Source organism: Miscanthus floridulus, chromosome 19 (genome assembly GCF_019320115.1).
Source record: "Miscanthus floridulus cultivar M001 chromosome 19, ASM1932011v1, whole genome shotgun sequence".
Lineage (NCBI taxonomy): Eukaryota > Viridiplantae > Streptophyta > Magnoliopsida > Poales > Poaceae > Miscanthus > Miscanthus floridulus.
Genome location: NC_089598.1, coordinates 750070 through 770519, shown reverse-complemented (window position 1 = coordinate 770519; position 20450 = coordinate 750070). Strand labels below are relative to the sequence as shown.

Sequence of the window (20450 nt, the reverse complement as noted above, 5' to 3'; positions counted from 1 at the left end):
AACTGGGAGGTGAAACTCTCCATTGAGACTGGCCTTATAGCAAGGTAGGTATACTGCTACTCTCTGATCGATGCTACTATACATGAACTATTCAAACCTAGCTTAAAGCAGTATATTGTTTCACCTGGACTATTCTCTAAACGTTTTATTATTTTTGGTTCATCTCGATCTACGTAGCTTGTTGTGTGCTTTCATCCTGTTGATATCATTAGTTTCTTTTTTGGTCATCAATCTTGTTGTTGTACGTACGTGTATCAACAATCTCTATCTGCTGTGACATTCTTCTTGGGATCTGAACCAGATAATGACCTAGAGAGAGAACAGCAACCAGCAGCAAGACAGGGAGACCGACGAAGAGAAAATAAAGGTTCATTCCTGTCTCCACCTGCACCTCTACGTACTACATCTGCAGCTAGGATCGGAGTACTACCAGAGCTAGTAGCTAGAGATCTCTCTGCAAGGTTTCGCCACATCTCTCTGTTTTGGGAAAGGTATATTCTCCATCTTAATTATGTTACTTTTTCATGTTAGATTTGCATATAGATTTTAGCGGATCCAGAACCCTAGGAATATCCGAATATGTATAGACACTATATATAGTATATGTGAGCATGTTTTGTTTGAATCTGACTAAGATGTTCTTCATCTCAGAAGAAAAAGCTATAGCAGGAAGTGTGTTCTTGCACTAATTCTCTCTCTCTCCCTCTAAATTCAGCATCAAATTACAGATAATAATCTTTACTTCTTCAAATCTACATACACACGGCGCTGCAATGATTTTGTCCCCTAGAAATAATTTCAAAGGGTCAGATCAGCTTGCACGATTAAGCACTTACCACCATGGATGGCAGTAGAATTTGCAAGTGCAAATATACACTACTTTTTTGTTCTACGCCATGTTTCAAAATGAAACCATTTACCATTGTTTACTTCGATTGGATCAATGTTTAATTCAGATTTTTTTGATTATTTATTTTGGAAAAAAACATATCTTTTAGATGACGTGATCGAGTTTTTATTATTTAAATCAATAAAACTAAATGAAAGAATCCGATCCCTGCCTCTTTTAGTTTGAGAATATGGCTGTGTGGTACACACAATATGTTTTTCAGCCAAGGATTTTTCAAACCTTTTCCAAGATCGAGTTTTGTTTCACGCGTGCATAATAAACGATCTCTCCTGCTGACTGCTATGTGTGTATATAATAATAGGGCCGGGAGAGGCCGAAATTGTACCTAATATAATACGTACATAGCATATATATATATGAACAATATACAAAGTATCTGTAGATATAGGAGAAAAGAAGGATAATCATATATATGTGCCACATGCTCTCTTTTGCATATGTACAAGTTAGAAATGTGCATCAGCTAGCGGTACGTGTACTAACTTAAACGCAACGAACATTTCTTATCTTAATTAATAATAAACTAAGAATATATTACTGCCACACAGTACACATGACTGGCCATGGTATAGTAATTAATTAATCTATAATGTCAAAAGAACGTACATACACCAGTACAGTTCCAAATAATCAACATATCTCTCCAACAAACATCGATCAGAACAATACAAAAAATGACGATGACGCTTACTTATCACACCAAGTAGTAGCTAGCACATATGATCATAGACACGCATGCACCTAGCGCGTGAGTGCCACACTTTAGTGGGTGACCCCATCCAATGTTGGGTGAAATGCATGTATACATTACTATATGCACTAGAGGCCAGCCCAGCCAGCCTGCACTAGGGAGGGCCTGCATCCAGGACATGTATGATGAGAGAAAGTTAGCTTTGAGCAGCAACAGCAGCAGCAGGGGAAACATTCCACAAAGAGTAATGAGTGGTGAGTAGTGAATGGTGATGCTCAGTACCACATATATACTACACCACATGCAGTGCAACAAGGATTGAAGTCATTAGTAGTGCATGCGTCACTACTGCAAATGATCATGCTTGCTTCGAGAGTATTACTTTTTATCTGTCCATTATCACATTCGTACCCTAGCCTGCTGCCATGGCGGGTTAAAATTATGATCGATGCTACACATATGCATGCATTCATCCATTACATCCTGGCAGGCCGATTGGTTTAATATTTAGGTCGGTCGTACCTGATATATACTAGCTAGATAGCATACATGCATGATAAAAGATGTAAACGACTTAACGTAACAGATGGTGGAATCATGTGTCGCATCCATGCAATTTCAGGTTGATCAGTCTAGTTATCTACCTAGCTAGATGGGTATGAGCAGCACACAAGCGCAGACGCAACAGCTGGTTCCTCCAGGTTTTCGATTCCATCCGACAGACGAAGAGCTGGTGGACTACTACCTCAGGAAGAAGGTAGCCTCAAGAAGGATCGACCTCAACGTCATCAAAGATGTCGATCTTTACAAGATTGAGCCATGGGATCTCCAAGGTCAGTACATTTACATTGTTATATATATGTTATTATCACTGATATATATATAGATGTTTTAATCTCCATCATCTTACACACACATATATTATTACAATTGGCAGAGAAGTGCAGCTTGGGAGGACCTGGCGAGGAGGAGCAGAACCAGTGGTACTTCTTCAGCCACAAAGACAAGAAATACCCGACAGGCACCCGGACCAACCGGGCCACCGCTGCAGGGTTTTGGAAGGCCACCGGCAGAGACAAGCCCATCTATGCCAACAAGCAGCGGCAGCTGGTGGGCATGAGGAAGACGCTGGTGTACTACAAGGGCAGGGCTCCCAATGGCCACAAGTCTGACTGGATCATGCACGAGTACCGCCTTGAAACCAATGAGAATGGCCCTCCCCAGGCAAGCAAAGCAAAGCTCTAATTTATTTACTTCATTGTATTAATTACTCTAGCTTAATTATCTATATTAATTAATTTCTTTCACTGCCTACCAAATATATCATACAATGAGGTTTTGATCATTATATTCAGTACAGTATGATACAAGCAAGGAGTTTTACACTATATATCATACATAAGTTCAGATCATGACAATCCAAAAATATAATGCATGTCATATATACACATATTGGTCGTTGTGATATGTATTGATATTTATCGCATCCCCTCAGCAGCCAGCTGATTACCCTGCATGTGTAGATTGTCGTTGTTACTCACAGCAGCCAGCTTTTTATCCTGCAGATTAGAATTATCATGAAGAAAATATAGATGCATTATAATTTATACCATCGTCATGCATACCAACAGCAACCGTATAATGATAAGTGTATTTGTTATAAACTTAATTATAATGTTATTTAGAAGGATATATATATATATATATATATATATATATATATATATATATATATATATATATATATATATATATATATATATATATATATATATAGAACTACTATCCTATAGCTGGCTACAAAATAACTTATTCTGTAGCCACTTTGAGTTACGATAATTACTATGTTAATTTACGAGATTATAGTAAGTAGTTTACTATAACGTTATGGTAAATATCCCCATATGTTATAGTAACCCAATTATCGTAAATATGTATTGACATTATGGTAAATTAGTATATAAAATTATGGTAAATGAAGGTGGCTACAGAATAACTTATTTTGTAGCCGGCTACTGAATAGTCTCTCCCTATATATCTTTTATATATCTTATTCATACATACCAACAGCAACCGTATAATGATAAGTGTATTTGTTATAAACTTAATTATAATGTTATTTAGAAGGATATATATTCTCTACTCATGCACATCGTCTCAAAGTTTATCCTATATAAAAGTAGAACTTATCTGAATTTAACTGCCACTCTATCTCCTTTGTTACTTTGTTCCTGCTTTCGGTGATGTGGCGTACTGTGTCTTCCATGCATTTTATTTAGAACATGCATGTGTGCAACATATGGAATTGCTCATCTACAGATCACTATTAGGGCACTGGACTTGATAATAAATTGATGGCATGGGTTTCAATCTATTAAGAACTATACCATTTAATGTTTTACATTTAAGATGGTCTTTGTTTTCTGAATAATCACATATACTTCATCAGCTACATCTTTCAACATATATATCTTCTATATTTCAGGAGGAAGGATGGGTAGTATGTAGGGTGTTCAAAAAGCGACTACCAACAACAAGAAGAGAATCGGACCATGATGCACCATGCTGGTATGTCGATGAAGATGGAACATTCACGCATGACCTTAACTCTCCCATGAGTGGAATGCCACCACAACACAGCATAGCACAGCTGCAAGAACAACACCTCCAAATGCTGAACAATAGCTACAAGAGGGAACTGAAGCTACAATTCCAGATGCCAAGCCATCATATTCTCAATGCCATTCCTCACGAGCTAGATACTCCATCCTTCCATTCTCTTTTGGTCTCACCAGACCATCAAACTAAAGCACACCATGCTCACCAACATGTTCAGCTCATGGAGCATGCAGTCGACCAAGTCACTGATTGGAGAGTTCTGGACAAGTTTGTTGCATCTCAACTTAGTCACGACGATGCAACAAAGGGTGTTGTCGATTATACTGATGAAGGAGATATCCTTCAGGTCAATGAGAAGCAAGAGGTGGCTACCGATTATGCATCAACGTCAACATCCAGCAGCCAAGTTGATCCATGGAAGTGACGATGATGAAATTAATCAAACATATTACCTCATATAAAATATTATATTAAGAGCTACAATAATATATGATGATTATCATATCGGATCAATTGGGACATATAAGTAATTTGATCTACATAGTGGCGTGTAAATAAGACTATATATTGAGTTGTGTATCAGTGTACTACTTATTATGTCCTTCAGGATGTTGTACTGAATCTACTTATCACACCGTGTTTCTATATAAATAAGGTCATGGAGAACTTAGAAACTTCATGAATCATGATTTGTAATAGGTGATACTCTTTCAGTTATTATGTGATACTGAGCTGTTGGTCTATCAACCAATTAACTCGAGATAACCATATTTAGATATTTCATTTTGCAGTGATTCTATATATACAGTACCTTTGGCATCACATTTTTCTTTGAGTGGATACTATTAGGACAAGTTAGATAATAAGGAATCTTAAACTGATATATATGCTTAAACATGCATTCTGGATCACAAACGATATACACAATAGTACATCCATACCAGTATTGATTAGGAGAGGATGCCATAACCAATAAATAAGAGTTTAGTTCAGTTTGCTAAGTGAAACCTTGTGGAACTTGGAATTATATATCTGAACTTTTTTCGAAGAACCAATTATATGAGTTGTCACAACTTACCTATGGAGACTATATATATTGCGTACCATTTTTTTGCCAGCTATAATCCTCAAGCATTACTGCCCAACACTTTTCAGTACACTTATTAACCAAATACATGAGATGTTCACCCATTCTACTATATGTTTCTAATACTTTTAACCCTTTTCTGAATAAAAATTAAAAAAAGAACTGCAAAGAGAAGTACCAGCAGTTCTACATAGAAAAAGATGGGGGGAAATATATCAAAATTAATAAGGAAGGTGAACCATCGTTTTCCTATATGTGATCAGAAAGATGAACCATCATTCTCTGTAAGCAGGGATGATGTGAACCTAACAGGGATCAGCTCATTAAGTAATAATAATCTTCTTTCCTTATACTCTCGAGAAAGAAAATAGCTAGAGAGTACATGCCTAATTCAGTAATTCCTCGCTTCTAGAAACAAGACCAAAGGTATAGACGATTTTTTTTACTGAGATAGCATTCTATACATGCATTTGTTTTGTCTCCTTAGATGTGCAATTGTGCAAACAGCTAATTTGCTCGAATAAAATGCATTCAGGGCTTTAAGCAGGTCAGCTATGGCTTACTGTTTCTGGGTCCATAGGCTATACACGTATTACTGGGAGCATAAAATCCATCCACTATTTACAAGTAATGGGCCGGGCAATGAGTTTCAGGCCAGGATATTAGTGGCACTGTCATGCAGACTTATTAGATAACACGGTACCTTGTTACTACACTGGTCACATCAATAAGAAATCCTAGCCCAGTGTAACTATCTATGAATGAGGACGTGTGTATGGTTCTCCATTACGGTTCTGACTAAATGAGCAATGCAAAGGACAAGGAGCGTAATTGATAAGGCAGAGCTCGACAGGAATACCATAGTAAGCAAACTAACGGGTACATCTAGAGTGGGATGTACGCTCTACATTTGTACTGGAAATTAAGATAAGATTAGCTCAAATATAATTCCAAGTATATAAGCATAAGAAACAATATGGAGAATATCAAAGGGTAATGCACCAAAAACTTGTTCAGATCATCATGAACGAACAGGCCAAAGAAAACAAAACAACTAAAACTCGGTTTAATCATGCATACAGTTATCAGCACATTCCATTTGCATCGCTACAAGTATGTACTTCACTAGGAGTTAGGGAGAAGCTACTGCATGATCACCTATTCGCTTATGTTGAAATTTAGCTTATGCTGAAATATTGTGAGAGGAAAACGTTGTTCCATGGCTGAAAAGTAGCTCAAGCGAACAGGGCGATCTGTCTAACTAGCCTGTTCAGGAAAAAAAAACTAAGCTAGCAGCTCCTCTCTCATTAGTCATCAAACAGTATAAGGACGAGTTAAGAAGCGAAGGCATATCATTTATTTTCGAAGGGACATACGTAGAATGGTAACATATATAGATTGGCTATAATGAGTTTGACCAGCTAGCAGTAATTAAAGAAATTTCTATCTAGAGAACAGGTAAAAAGAAAAAAAACGACAAGTCCACAAATATCATGGTAACTAATGACATGAAAGAAAGGTTGATAACAGTAACATAACTCACCTACCACTGAGAACACGCTGGTGATCATGGCCCAGGGACTATGTGGAACAAGCACGAGCTAGATGACAAAGATTACAGGAGAGAAAGGGCCGGATAGCGACACCACCTTAAGGAGTGGTGCCAATGTAGAGAGTGAAGGGCAATGCTTCCTGACCGATGCTTTAAGGGATCAAAGATAGCAAAGCATGCATAGGAGCAGCAAAGAAAGACATGCGTGCATGCATTGCATGCCTCCCACCAACTGATCGAGCTTCCGGCTTATATAGTGCAAGAGCCCCACATACACCTGACCGCAAGCCGGCCATGCAGTGCAGTCCACACACCCTTCAAAGCAATGCAAGAATTACACACTCCAGAAAAGCATGGTCTGCATCACACCTCTCAACTACTTCCCAGATGTGTATACTGATAGATGGGACACATACGGCCCTGCATGTCAGTGGCTGCAGTTCCTGTGAAAAAAGAGGCAAGCCACAATATGATAGGATTATTTGCGCGTGTATGAGGTTTAAAAGGAAGGTGTGGAAAAGGCAGGGGTGTTGGGAACCAGGCAGGCAACAACATGCATGCATGCATGAGATCGATGGGCAATGAGATGAGAAGGAGAATCGAAGTGGGTATAATTAAGTACACAGAGAGGGGAGGGTGATGTTTGTTTGTAGAGGAAGATAACATGATGCCTGCGTGAAAGCCTTCATGTGAGACCCCATCATGTCTGCTCGCAGCCCTTCTAAATCTCTAGCTAGTTAGTAATCCACCATACACAACTGCAGTTTTCACACTGCATGTACAATCATTCATATGTCAATCTTAATCCAAGCAACACAAATAAAATAAAGGAATATATAGACGTGAAGTCTCATAGAGAGAGATGCACTTTGAACGCTTGACATGCATAAGAAACTAAGAGATAGATATGCAACCAAGGGAAAAGGCTCCTTGTACTTGCCTCATTATTGCGTTCATTTCACGCTGGAGAAGTATGTATCATGTACTCATGGATCAAGACCCCTCAGCTGCCAAATATAATCACATTGGTTATTAAATCCGCCATTTTTTTGTTTCATATAAAAGAAAAACAATATATTAATTCTGCCTATCTCAGCAAATAATCCAATCATTGGACTGCATGCAAAAGAATAAGACATAGGCCATTTAATTCAGATCAAGATTCTTTATTGTCCATTTGTCTGCTCCATGCATGGTAGCAGGGGAGGGGATGTTTCACTTCTATAGTCTTATACATAAAACAGCATAAATAACTTCAGAATGTGCAGGATGACCAAGGTGAAATGTATCCAGAATTTGATTCAAAGAACTATAGAACAAATTAAGCTGTTTTAATCCACAAGAAGAAAAGGTAGTATCATCCAAAACAGGGGACAAAAATTTCAATTCGATATACTCTTTCCCAGATGATGTGCTCTATATTAAGCCAGATGCCCTATCAAAGTAGCAAACCCTTTCTAAATGCTGCTTGTTCCTAGTGTTTTAGCTCCTTTTTTTATTTGTTTCTGAAACCAAGTGTAGTGTTTTTAACTCTTTAACTCCTAATCTTAGTGTTATATATGATTGAACTTATGAGCATTCAACCCCACCCCTGCACACCTACCACCATTGACCAAGCTTAGGTAAGAAACATCGGATTGCATCCCTACATGTCTAGTTATCATGTAACAACAGGTATATTTTTTTAACTTTTCTTAATGAGGTTAATTTCTGTAAACTCAATTGCATTATATGTCTAGTTGTATATCTCTGGGTCGCTCAATCCAAAATCAAAGTACTTTCTAGACCCTTTTTTATATGTCTAATTAAAAATATCCGTTTCAGAAAAAAAAAGTTAAAAAAGAGAGGCAGAAACAGTCATTATCATGGTTCCAGAGTTCAGACTGAATGCCACTAGGTGGCAGCCAGCAGCATAATCTGAAATACTAGGGCAAGGAAAATTGGTGGAGATATGGCCAGAAGCCACTCCAAACTTGCGTGCTGCTACTGGGATCGGGAACATCAATCCTGCCGCCGACTGAAGTGGCTGCATATGCAACAATGATTGCGGCGTGTCTCTTGCCTGGAATTGATATGGCATGACTAAGCTGCACCTGTATGCATCACTCATGACGAAGCAAAATACACTCATGAGTTGAGTTGGGCATAGAGCCAACCACACATGAAGACCATTCCCTAGCCGCAAGCAACCACAGTGAAACAACAATAATGCGGCTAGTTCTGGAGGTAGAAGCAAGCAAGCATGCATACGGTGTGGAGCCGAGCTCACTTGGGGGGTTGGGGCCGGGGGCAACGAACAAGGGGACAATGCTTCTTCCATCAGTGATTGCTGTTTACTCTACCAGGGACCAGATGCTCAGAAAAAGGCATAAAGGACACAAGCAAAAAGGCTATGTTGAGTTGCTTTTAAGCGTCAGCACAGGTGTTTGTCCTAAGTATCTTTCTCAGGTTTGCCACTGCTACTTCTTTTGACAGTCCCGAGGAGTTTGTTTACCCAGTTGCATGTTAGAGCTAACATGCTGAGGAGTAAAATAAGCAGCAGAGTACCTCATAAATTGTTCATTTAGTTTTCAGTGTGTTTGTCAATTGTAGAGCTTCTGCTGCAGGTTATTTAGTATTTATTTCAAGCCAAGGTCAATAATTTTCCATAAATAATGTAGGAATTTGTTTTAAAAAAAATAAATCATGTAGGGAAGCAGGCAGAACCATTAATTACCTTTATCAAGGATTATTATGGTCTCATCCATAGCCATATGCAGTTCAAATAACACTGCAAGAGAACAACCTGGAACCAGTCCAGTAGCAATACGAAGAATCACCTGACCAAGCAATTAGCTTTAACATCTATCATGGCTAATGAAGCAGTAAATCACTAGCATGGCAAGATCAGACTAATATTTTCAGAAGAATATAGTTTACCAGATTATACAAACCAGAGGGTACGACTGTGCTGGTATAGTTAAATTTGTTCCTGGAAAATATCTATCTTGCCTTATGGCAATTATTAGTTCAAGTTGTTAATTACTTGAGAGAATTACAGGGATTAAGGCAACCGTTGATCACCATGACCAGCTCCCATTATTAACAGTTGACCGTATCGGCGCCTCTGATAGTCTGATGAGTTCATCTTATCCATACAAGAAGTGGTTCAAGAAAACAAAAGTGAACTGTTTGTTCAAACTATTCAATTCAATTCCAGATCAAGTATTTAAGAGCTATTTCATGGACACTCAAGATTTGTGACAGTATGCACTAGTCATGTACTGATGCTTCTCAGAAAGTTGAGCACTTTAACAGTTAAATGGTGCGTGACCTTTTTTGAAACATGTTTCAGGGAGCAGGCAAAGCTGCTTGGTCGCTTGGACATATTCCCTGGTGGCTAGTAGTAACGAGCACAGTTAATAAACTGTAGAACAGTATGTATAAAAACTGCTACTCATCAGGAAGTAGTGATAAAAAGGCTGCAAAGTATATGTATGATAATGGCGAGTTCATGTAGTGGAGAAAAAGGATTGTAGAAGAAAACAGCAGCAAAGAGAAGAGGAGATGTGTTCAGATGTCTGGTTGGTAGCAATATTTTAGTATACAGAAGTTCAGTTTTTTTATTGCAGAAAGAACTAATACAGCAAGCACCTTGTTAATTGCAGCTTTGCAAAAGACTAAGGGCGGAAGACAAATTTAATTGGTAAGCACGAGGAATGAGAATGTAGTCAAGTTTGATGAACAGGTGGTTTCTTACGTGGCATTTGCGTATTTACCTTAGAACTGGTGAAGAAGATTGGGCACGGAAGACGACGGCAATGAGCTTTTGTTCATTTCCTTAAAGAAGCTTGTTGCTGTAGGCAGGCAGCAAAGGCTGGGTGCCCGGCGGCGAGAGAGGCGGCCTCTGAGCCCTGCCAGGGAGGAGAGCAGGGGACGGCAATACCATCGCCGGCGCAGCGGTGAGCGGTCACATGGCAGACGGCGCCGGCGGCCGGAGGAGGCGAAGGCTTCTTGGGCCATAAGGGAAAGCCATCACCAAATCAATAAGAATGATTGCTGGCCCGAAATCACCGGATGACATGGACAAAAGGCCCAACTCACAATTGTTGTTCCGTAACGTATCATTCAAGTAGCCTTCCTCCTCCATCCATCCAGATCATAATAACACGGGAGTTAATCAATCAATCAATTAGCTAGGCTATATAATCCCCTTCCTCAAATAAAGGAGCTCATGTTGTAATTGTTAAATGGAGCCCAGCCAGAAGCACAAGAGACTCCATATAATACTGTGGTAAGTACAGCACAACACAAATTCAACAGCTTCATGTATGTAAAAGCTGCAAACAACATAAACCTCCCAAGCCAGAAGCCACAGCAAAAATTGCTCAAAGTCGCCAAGTTTGGCGCAAGTAGCAGACCCTACTCATCTTACTCAATCTTGGTTATATAACAAAGTGTTTCAGCTAAACCTCATCGGAAGCTCAATAAAGCTTTGCTAAAAGGAACAGCAGCAGCCTGCAGTTCAGTGCAGTTCTTCCATTGGTTGAACAGGTCAAACTTGCTCGGTTCTTCATCAGTACTTGCTTCGCCACGCGTTCCAGTTAAGCTTGAGCTGATACCACAGAGGAGAGACCCCGTGGACTCCCCTCGACAACCGAGAATCAAACACATTGAACTCACATCTTCGCAGGGTATCCAGGAGGACCTGGGCCGGCAAGGCTGGGAGGAGCACGGGGATCGCGTCTTTAGGCACCGACGATGCAAGCTCCCGCGCCTTGTGCAGGTGAGCCTCGGCAACAGATGCAACCTTGAAAACTGCGTCTGGCAGCCTCTCGTCCATCCTGACCTCTGATCTGCCACCCTTCCGTGTGAGTAGGCCACATTCCTCAGCCACACTAGCTGGGATATAAGGTACTGTCCCTTGCTTATTTACATGGTGAGGCAGTGCCTTGAGCAGTAACAGAAGCCCGCTGGCTTTGCCGATGTGAGAGGCGGCGTGATCAGCAACGGTGGACTGTATCCCACCAGCCTGCAGTGTCATGTAAAGGATGGTGGACTGGGTGTCTTCCGCATACCTCTCCAACTCAGCGCTCGTCTCGGGAATGGTGCCCTCGTCACGGTTGGCATCGTTTATCCTTGCCTCCACAGACCGCTTGAGCCAGTGCTTGCTCACCTTGTGGTCTGCAATGACCGAAGAGAGCGCCTGGGCAACGGGGTGCTCGACCAGCTTGTTGGCAAAGACCTTGTCAACGGCGTCCTTCCACCAGAGGAGGCGCATGAGGCCAGTCCGAGGGTCGGACACGACGTCCATGGCCTTTGCCGTCTCCACGTTGAAGGCGCGGAACGTGAACGCAGCCTTGCGCATGTCCGGAGGCAGGTGGAGAAGGCAGAGGTAGTGGTGGTAGTCATAGGCGCGGACTTGCCTGACACAGTATGAGAGGGCTGCCTGTAGGCCACTGCTTGCAGCTGGCGTGCCACTCATGAGCCCTGCCTTCCTGTATCAGGAAGGAAGGTCCCTGCACGACACTGAAGAGGAAATGCAGAGTGTTAGATTAGATGCTGTGTATACAACAGCTGAATTGGTAAAAGTAAACCGAACAAGGAATGCTAAGTTAGGGCTTGTTTGGAAGTCCGGTATTTAGACTAAAACCCTTGTAAATTACAGGTCCTAAAATTTTTCCAACCCAAACTAAAATTGATTGTTTGGATGATTGAACCTACTAATATTACACTCGGTTTGGATGAAAACCATCAGATAAAAATAATCGTCTCCTCAGCTCTGGAAAATAAAACGACAACTATCGGCCTCCTCTCGTCCGCTCTCTTGGTCACTCTTCACCGAGAAAAGTCTGTCGCGGTGGCGGCAGCGAGCTCTCCATTCACGCCTCTGCTCTGCTCTCTCTCTCGCTCTCTCACGGAGACACAGCGATGCCTCTCTCTGACTTTCTTCAGCGGGCTCCGGGTCCGGGAGCTCGGCGGCGCCCCCTCCCGAGGAGCGGTGGGGCTCCCGTACCTCGCCAAGCTCTCCTCCGACTCCGGCGGCTGCAGTGGCATGGTCATAGCCGTTGAGCACTCCAGCGACCCTGTCATCTCCTTTGCCAAGGTTCGTAGCCTGGGATCCATCCTTCGTCTCGCGTGCTTTGCAGAGTCAAATCTTCTTCCAGTTGTGACTTGCGAATACCAATCGTTTGATGAAATGCGTCATCCGTCCAGAACTCCAGATCCTCTGACATGGCAGTCTCCGACGAAGCCAGATATGTTGGCCTCTGATCCACGGTCCAGCTGAAGCCGAGCTGCTACTGCTCGAGCTTTGGGGCGGGCATTTCTTTGCATTGCAGGCAGCCTGCGTGATGAGGCGAGGGCAACAACTTCGACGTCACTCGCCGCAAGGCAGGCAGCAGCTTTGGTGGCCCTCGCGGCAAGGCAGGCAACATGTCCGACGGTGTTGTGAGTCAGGCAGCCTGCGACCCTTGGCAAGGTGCGCAGCAGCTCCGGCAGCCTGCGCGGCGCAGAGAGCGACGTCTCCTGTCGAAGACTGCACAGACGTGTCGTGGGGGCTTCATGAAGATTACCCAAACAAATATTTAGCAGACAAAAGAAATTACAGTTGAATTCTAGTGCACAAGATATTACACCTGAAAGCTAATTACCAGTGAATAAAATTACAAAGCTGCCAAACAGGACCTTACTGATAAAGGAAACGAAGAGGCAACATGAATTGAAAAGGTCAAAAGGAACGCAGGGGTTCATAGTGCTAACTATGTTAACCAAATATAAAGTAGGGAATTCGCAGGGAAATTAAACATGACATGTGCACCGGTAAATTGCAATTGGAGTGGGACATCCAGCGCGATCAACAATGCAGACGCAGCATATCGAGTGGAAGGAAATGTGGCAACATAGATGGGCAAACTAACTGCATTTTTCATTTAGAATGAAATGAAACGCTGCTGGCTGAATCGATGGTGACCTAGCAGTAGCAGGTGGGAGGGCGACTGAGGATGGGAGATCGCCTGGCGTGGTGGCGGCTAGGGAGGTCATTACCGGGCACTGGACCGGAGGGTCAGAACCCCGGTGACAGCGGCCGGCCGCCGGAGGCGCACCGCGCAGCGCATGGATCCGCATCCTCAGGCGAACTAAGACTAGCATGTAGAGAGATGCGGCGCGAGCCAGTGTCTAACAGAAGCAGGGAAGAGCACAGCAACGGAAAGAGGGAGGGACCCTTCTCTGAAGGGAAGCGTACCTGTGCGTCGCCGGAGTACCGGAGACGGGCGGCGGCGCGGCGCCGATGGGGATCAGCTCTGCCCGTGTTGCTGTTGGGCGGCGGAGTCGATGGATGGGCCTCTCAATTTCCTTCTCCTCCTCCTTCTGGCCGGTTCGGTTAACACTAATAAGTGGGCTGATCCCGGCCCAAATTGAAGTATTATGGGCTTAACCGGAAAAGCGTCGTCCAGCCACGTGGCTCCGGGCTCCGGACGTGCGGGGCGTTTATCCGACTCGGCTCTCAGCGACTGCCCGCCACTCATGCTCGCCAGCCAGTTTGCCTTCCCGGCGACGGCAGCCCGAAGCGGCAGCGGCAGCGATGCTCCTCCTGCGCGCCAACCCGCTCGCCGCCGTACCGGCCTCCTTCTCCACGTTGCCGGCGGCGTCCTATAGTTACTTCCCCTGGCCCTTCTCCTCATCCACCACTGCCACGCGATGCTCCGTCGGCTCCACCGCTAGGCTCGCCGCCGCCGTGCAGTTCGATCCCCTCCGCTCCGGCTCCGGCTCCGGCTCCGGCTCCGACCCGTGGGGCCAGCCCGACGGCGTGGTCACCGCGGAGGGCGGCGAAGAGCAGCAACGCGATGACACGGAGGGGGGCTCCAACGACTGGGAAGAGGAAGGGCCCCAAGGATCGGACTCCAAGGGCATCTCCGGCATCCACGTGCCGCGCCAGCGCTACATCGCCGTCCCCAAGGTGGCCCTCCTCGATGCCGTCCTCTCGCAGTTCGCTTCCGACGCCGACGCCGCGGACTTCAAGCGCTGCGCCAGGTGTGCTTATGTTATTTCCCGTACTTCGCCAACAATCTAGCACAGTACTAGTAATTATTTCATTTCACTCCCTCCCTGCTCTTCAGATGCTTGGACGCCATCCTTCACGCCGAGCACAAGAGGATGCTCGAGGAGATGCGCACCTCTTACATGCTCACGCAACGCCACCAGGAGGAGGGCGATGGCAGTGCCACTGACAATTCTTCAACCTCCGACGTCGTCAACGGCAAAGCCTCCTCTGGATTCTTTGGCATTACCCAAGAAGACGGCACGTTGTTCCTTACTAGATGCTTAGGCTTGAGAACTCTGCTCGGATTAACCCCAGACCCTGATTCCCAGACCAGGTAATAATAATAACAAATTACAATGATAGAAACGGATACATGAATGCTCTCAAACTCTAGTTGCTTATAAATTCAGTAAGCTACATCCATGCTAAACCACCTGGCCTGACTAGTGCCTCTACTGACTGATTGCTTTTGTGTGACTGCCGTGCTAAAAAAGAGTTGCTTTTGCAACTCAGTTTCAGCGTTCCTTCATGAACCTACTACGCAATGCTCAGTTTGAAGAGCTCTCCGCACAAGATCTGCTCTTGACCTATGCCCTGAATAGCGATTACCTCCTCACGCTGCCCATTTATGTCGATTGGAAGAAGGCTGCTCAATCTAATGCAATAATATTCAGGTCACACTTGTCTTTTTCATATCTTTAAAAGGAACTATCACTCTTTGTAGAATTACTCCAGACATCCCTTATTTTTCCTCCCTTATACAGGCGTGGATATGCAACCGAGAGACAGAAAGGCCTCCTGTTGGTTGAGAAACTTGATTACTTGCAATCAAAATTCTTGCAGAATGTCTTCTTCGGCCTCTCCAAGCCCTTGAAAAAGCCAGGCAAATGGCTTAATGAGGTCAGTCAATCTTTCTGTCCTCACATGCCTTGTGTTCATGATCTTCAATGTGACTGTGACCTCTTACTTACTATTATATCCTGTTCACCTGTCATGCAATCAAGTAATCAACACTAACTCTTTAGTGGCTCTAATACTGTTGTACACAGTACACACACAGAGTTGAAAGAGATGGTTCTAGTGCGGAAGTAACATTTGTCTCGGATTATCTATACATGTCATCATAAATCATAAATTTCCTAACAGTTTAGGAGCTGCAGTTTTATTATTGTGCATCACAGTACATGTGCTTTTAGTTCTTTGGCCAATTAACTCAAAAGCATCTATTGCTACAATCCATCTGCGCTCTTAGACCATTGCAAATGAGCTAGCTAACTATCAGAATTCGGGAATAATTTAAATGCTGCAGATTTTGCTACTTCTAGGCAACTTGTTATGAAATCGGCATTCCAGTTATGTTCCTTTTTTCTGAACTCTTACGGATTTTGCGTGTCACTCAGAACTTTTGGCTAATTGTATGTGATTATTTTAGTTCATGGCAGGCTTTGAAAAGAACAACAGATAATCCGGGATTTCAGATCTGGATTGACAAATTAAGACTCTGGCTTAAAGAGCAAACTTATGCAGATAATTCACTGCTGTTGATAGAATGCTCTTCATGGGACAAGCTTAGCTCTGATCAGTTACCTGATGCAGATGTTCCTATTTGGATCGCTGCACAAAGGGCAGTCTCTCGTTATGAAGGAATTCTGTCACCTGTTGGTCCTCGTGGAAGACTGTTAAGAAGATTGCTTAAATGGACTGGGTTAATACCTTCTCTGCCAGAAGCAACGATAAGATCCAACGATGAAACTAAACATCTTGAAGGACATGTGAGGTTAGAGCCCAAGTATATGTATACTGTAGTTTTCTCTTCACTTTAGGGATACTTTATTACATCTTGGTAATATTTGTAGTTTGTGCAAATGAATGCAGCCCAGCTCTACAGAATTATTGCATAAGGATCTGATGACCAAGCTTGTTATAAACTTCCAGATTTCTGAAGCATAGCCCATATTCGATTGTTCCTTTGCACATATTCTTCTAGCTACAATCGATATTACTATTACCATTTTATTGTTTATATACATAAATGTGGAAAGAGTTTGCTATAAAAAACAAAATTATACCCGAAAAATTATAGGAAATGGTCATTGACTCATTTGCTTGCTAATTTCTTTTGTTGTGATATTATATAACTCGACCACTCATATCATATTTCATGACTTCGTAGGCCAAACTTTCTACCAAGAATTACCCTTGCTAATATATGGGAACCTGCAAGCAGAGAATCTTGCAATAACAATATTTGGGAGATAGTGAAAGCTTCTTTTGGTATTCTGTTTGGGAGGTCTACTCTTCAGGTATGTAGAAAGTTGATTTTGGGTCATCCATTTCTTATGATATGATTGTTGCGATGAAAAGGTGTGAGTGGTTGTGTTGGTTCAATAGCTGATTGATCACATGCTTACATCAAGTGCAACAGAAAAAAAAAGAATAGGTTACACTAAAAACAGACACATGGCCATGAAGTGCCTTGGACAGCAATACAAAAAAAAGGCTATAAAAGCAATTAAAATCGCATAGGATGGGCGCAGCCTTTGTTCAAAATAATTTGACATGCTACTACCAAGGATAGAGAACTGGCAATATTTAAATGATTTATCTTTTGTTCTGCATAGACTTGGGTCTCAAATTAAACTAGAAACTTGGCCAGGAACCAGCATTCCAGGAGTTAATACTACTTTACACTGATGAAGCTGCTCAAAGTGAAAAGAAGGATACATCTGAGATGCTTCCACTACAACTGAAAATTTATGAGAGGATTCCGATCCCAGATCTGCCAGTAAGTCCCTGAGTCTCAGATAAACCGGAAAAATAAAATTTATTGTTTCCTAGATGTTTAAGGAAAACAATGTTTCCCAGATCTAGAATACATTTCATTAATATCATCCTAGTTAGAAGGCTTGCTATCTATTGTCGTTACTCAGATGAGAAATCTATTGTCTTGATTACTTTAGTACTGATGAAGCCTTAAAAAGCCTTCACACTGTTGTATTGGCATCATAGTGACTGTCATGCTAAAATTTGTCTGCAGGTAGTTTTTCCCCACAAGAAATTGTCCTTCCGCATCCTAGATACAGTAATTCTCTATCTAACCTTTTTTTTACTCTAATCACCTGTTGTCGATGTGGACCCTTACTATATGACTTGTATACATACATGAGATTCTTTTCTGTTCCTGCACATACGTTTGTTGATAGTTTGCCTTTAATGCAGGTAAGGCTAGATATTGCTACTGTAATAGGTCTATTGGCATACGTCGTCAACTACAAATTTGAGAGTTTAGCCTCATCTCCGTATGTAATTTGTATCAGTATAAGCTGATGGAACTACATTTTTAATTAATAAAATTATATATAGTGGTTTTTTTCTTGCATGGTAATGCAGGTCAGCTTTTCTTCTTGATATAGTTGCTGGTAGTGCACTTGTCATACTTGCGTTCCGTGTGGCACTGGGCTACAAACAGACCCGGGATAGATACCAGGTACATCATTTGCTTTTTTTTCCCTTTGTTACAACACGATAGATCCTTGTTGTTGTTGTTTGTTACAACACGATAGATCCTTTAGTTGAATGTATATCTTTTTTTTTTCCAGCTTCTGGTGAATCAAACACTATATGAGAAGACATTGGCAAGTGGGTTTGGCTCGGTTTACTTCCTTCTCGATGCTTCCGAGCAACAACAGGTTTGTATTCATCACCGAGCAGGCAAAGCATGATTCTTAATTTTCGGCTTGCTGTTTGAGGCAAACGATTCCTTTAATGATTTGCTTTTGTGCAGTACAAAGAAGCACTTTTGGCATATGCTATGTTACTCTGCAGAAAGAAGTATCAGGTATGGCATGTTCACCTTTGATACGCTGATACCTACTAGTTCGTTTTGAAACTGACTGACACTAACTAGTCCACCTGTGTATGGTCCTTTGCAGGTATCATCTCGTGCAAGCCTAAGAGATACGTGCGAGCAGTTTATGTACGAGAAATTCAAGGCAAAGGTGAAAGCCTATGGATACATTGTTCTCGTTCTCATGGTGTGGCATGTGATGCGAATAGATTATGGAAATTCTAAAGGTGTTCGGATCTGCTTGTAGATTGAGATGCCGATTGACAAGGCTATGGAGACACTAGTGCGGCTGGGGCTGGTGATTGAGCTTCCAACTGATGACGGGTCAAGTGTGATTGGTCTCCCATGTTCGGAGGCGTATGAGATCCTGAAAAGCCGTTGGGATGGCTTGTTGGAACACGAGACAGAGCAAGGTAGGTGGACACATGCATGGTGATGATATATAGGTAGATGGACACAGATTCATGGTGATGGACCGATGGTATATAATACTTATTCGTTTGCTGTGCAGGCTGATGAGACATGTACATTGGTGGTTTTCTGTTCTTGGAGTGAAGTGGAATGCAGTGCAGAGACCATTGTTGCAGTAAATCGGATATAGGACGGAGGAGGTGCTGGTACTTTGTGCTGCTTGACGTGTCGGCAAAGCTGAGGCAAGACGTATGCGTTGAGTCTGAGATGAGATTGAGCTCTCTCTTATTCTTATAGGAGTACTAGCAACATACCAGTATATATACCAGTTGTGTATATATAGTGGATATTCACGCACTAGTAATTCAGAGAAGAAGAGCAGGCGAGACGACAGACAATGCAAATGAAGCGAGATGCAGATGGATGGAGAAATCGATGAGGTGGTACTTAGATAGGCAGGTACATGTATATGCCTGTAGCATTGTTGCAGCTATATATGATTGTAGGTTCTACCAAGTGTATGTGTATATTTAGTTCTTAAAAAAAATAGTGTATGTGTATATGTGCGACGTGTATGAATAATCGTGAATTCGGACAGTATGTTATACACGATGGCAGTGTATGTATATATGGGCGTTTTTATTTGTCAAAAAGTTACGCCTAGAAAGAATTACCGTCTCATCAATCAAATAAAAAGGAATTACATTACAAAGATAATAAATACACTTATGGCCTTTTTTGTAAGCATATATATCCACTTCAATTCATATGGGTTGAATGGATTGAAATGGGTACTTAGTTTAATTTTACTCCAATCTAGAATGTATGCGCATCCAAACAAGGCATAAATATATATGCTGGGACGGAACTAACTCTGACCTGATGGGATAATGTTGTTGCAACGAATTTCCGTGAATTCCTCCGATCCGAGAAATTCGTGAAATTGGAGGGCCGGCGCGACTCTCCAGTTTCTGCGTGAGTCTTTGTGGTGCGCTTCAGTTCTCGCTCGCTATATAACAGCAACTTCCTTTATTTCTCCGATCCATCTCGATCGATCTCTCTTGACTCTTGAGCCATGCATCTCTCTCTCTCTCTCTCTCTCTGATGATCTCTTCTCCTCTCGTACTAATTTGTTTGCTTCTTTAAATTTTTTTTAATTAAAAGAAGTTCCCTTCATCAGCTGTTGTCACTCACCTGGTTTCTGTTTGAGTTCCGTGTGTTCTTGCAATGTTGCTTCTCTGCTCTCTGGTTAGTATATATAGGGAGATTGTTCTCTACCTATTTGCTAGGTCCTTTGACGAATTTTAATT

At 42.3% G+C, this 20450-nt stretch overlaps 3 protein-coding genes across 5 annotated transcripts; 2 read left to right on the top strand and 1 right to left on the bottom strand.

Moving 5' to 3' along the window:
* The first annotated feature begins 305 nt into the window (after positions 1-305).
* Positions 306-6861, top strand: LOC136529651 (NAC domain-containing protein 105-like). The gene is made up of 4 exons (XM_066522727.1): positions 306-491; positions 2224-2434; positions 2539-2825; positions 4087-6861. The coding sequence occupies exons 2-4, from the start codon at positions 2254-2256 to the stop codon at positions 4642-4644; spliced, it is 1026 nt and encodes a 341-aa protein (XP_066378824.1). The 5' UTR covers positions 306-491; positions 2224-2253; the 3' UTR covers positions 4645-6861.
* Positions 6862-7827: 966 nt separating this feature from the next.
* LOC136529652 (uncharacterized) lies at positions 7828-14212 on the bottom strand. 2 transcript variants are annotated; one of them, XM_066522729.1, is made up of 4 exons: positions 14085-14212; positions 10618-12357; positions 9576-9678; positions 7828-7866 (listed from the first exon to the last, which is right to left on the bottom strand). In XM_066522729.1, exon 2 carries the CDS (start codon positions 12321-12323, stop codon positions 11415-11417), a length of 909 nt encoding a protein of 302 aa, XP_066378826.1. In that variant the 5' UTR covers positions 12324-12357; positions 14085-14212; the 3' UTR covers positions 7828-7866; positions 9576-9678; positions 10618-11414. The 2 variants fall into 2 exon arrangements, with proteins under 2 accessions (XP_066378826.1, XP_066378825.1); XM_066522728.1 differs by having other exon boundaries at positions 7829-7866; positions 10618-12367; positions 14085-14203.
* Positions 14213-14309: 97 nt separating this feature from the next.
* On the top strand, positions 14310-19793 carry LOC136529650 (uncharacterized). 2 transcript variants are annotated; one of them, XM_066522725.1, is made up of 15 exons: positions 14310-14872; positions 14959-15216; positions 15377-15556; positions 15647-15782; positions 16325-16659; positions 17056-17185; positions 17527-17667; positions 17920-17964; positions 18102-18181; positions 18273-18369; positions 18482-18571; positions 18667-18720; positions 18815-18880; positions 18977-19142; positions 19241-19793. In XM_066522725.1, exons 1-15 carry the CDS (start codon positions 14424-14426, stop codon positions 19243-19245), a joined length of 2232 nt encoding a protein of 743 aa, XP_066378822.1. In that variant the 5' UTR covers positions 14310-14423; the 3' UTR covers positions 19246-19793. The 2 variants fall into 2 exon arrangements, with proteins under 2 accessions (XP_066378822.1, XP_066378823.1); XM_066522726.1 differs by having other exon boundaries at positions 14317-14872; positions 17539-17667.
* The last annotated feature ends 657 nt before the right edge of the window (positions 19794-20450 follow it).

What these genes read in the sequence shown, in the direction of transcription:
- LOC136529651 (XM_066522727.1), top strand. Translation starts at nt 2,254, where the DNA reads ATGGGTATGAGCAGCACACAAGCGCAGACGCAACAGCTGGTTCCTCCA. An exon ending in TGAGCCATGGGATCTCCAAG is followed by an intron (nt 2,435 to 2,538) that starts GTCAGTACATTT and finishes TACAATTGGCAG; the next exon opens with AGAAGTGCAGCTTGGGAGGA. An exon ending in ATGAGAATGGCCCTCCCCAG is followed by an intron (nt 2,826 to 4,086) that starts GCAAGCAAAGCA and finishes TCTATATTTCAG; the next exon opens with GAGGAAGGATGGGTAGTATG.
- LOC136529652 (XM_066522729.1), bottom strand. Translation starts at nt 12,323, where the DNA reads ATGAGTGGCACGCCAGCTGCAAGCAGTGGCCTACAGGCAGCCCTCTCA.
- LOC136529650 (XM_066522725.1), top strand. Translation starts at nt 14,424, where the DNA reads ATGCTCCTCCTGCGCGCCAACCCGCTCGCCGCCGTACCGGCCTCCTTC. An exon ending in GACCCTGATTCCCAGACCAG is followed by an intron (nt 15,217 to 15,376) that starts GTAATAATAATA and finishes GTGCTAAAAAAG; the next exon opens with AGTTGCTTTTGCAACTCAGT. An exon ending in TCTGCAGAAAGAAGTATCAG is followed by an intron (nt 18,721 to 18,814) that starts GTATGGCATGTT and finishes GGTCCTTTGCAG; the next exon opens with GTATCATCTCGTGCAAGCCT.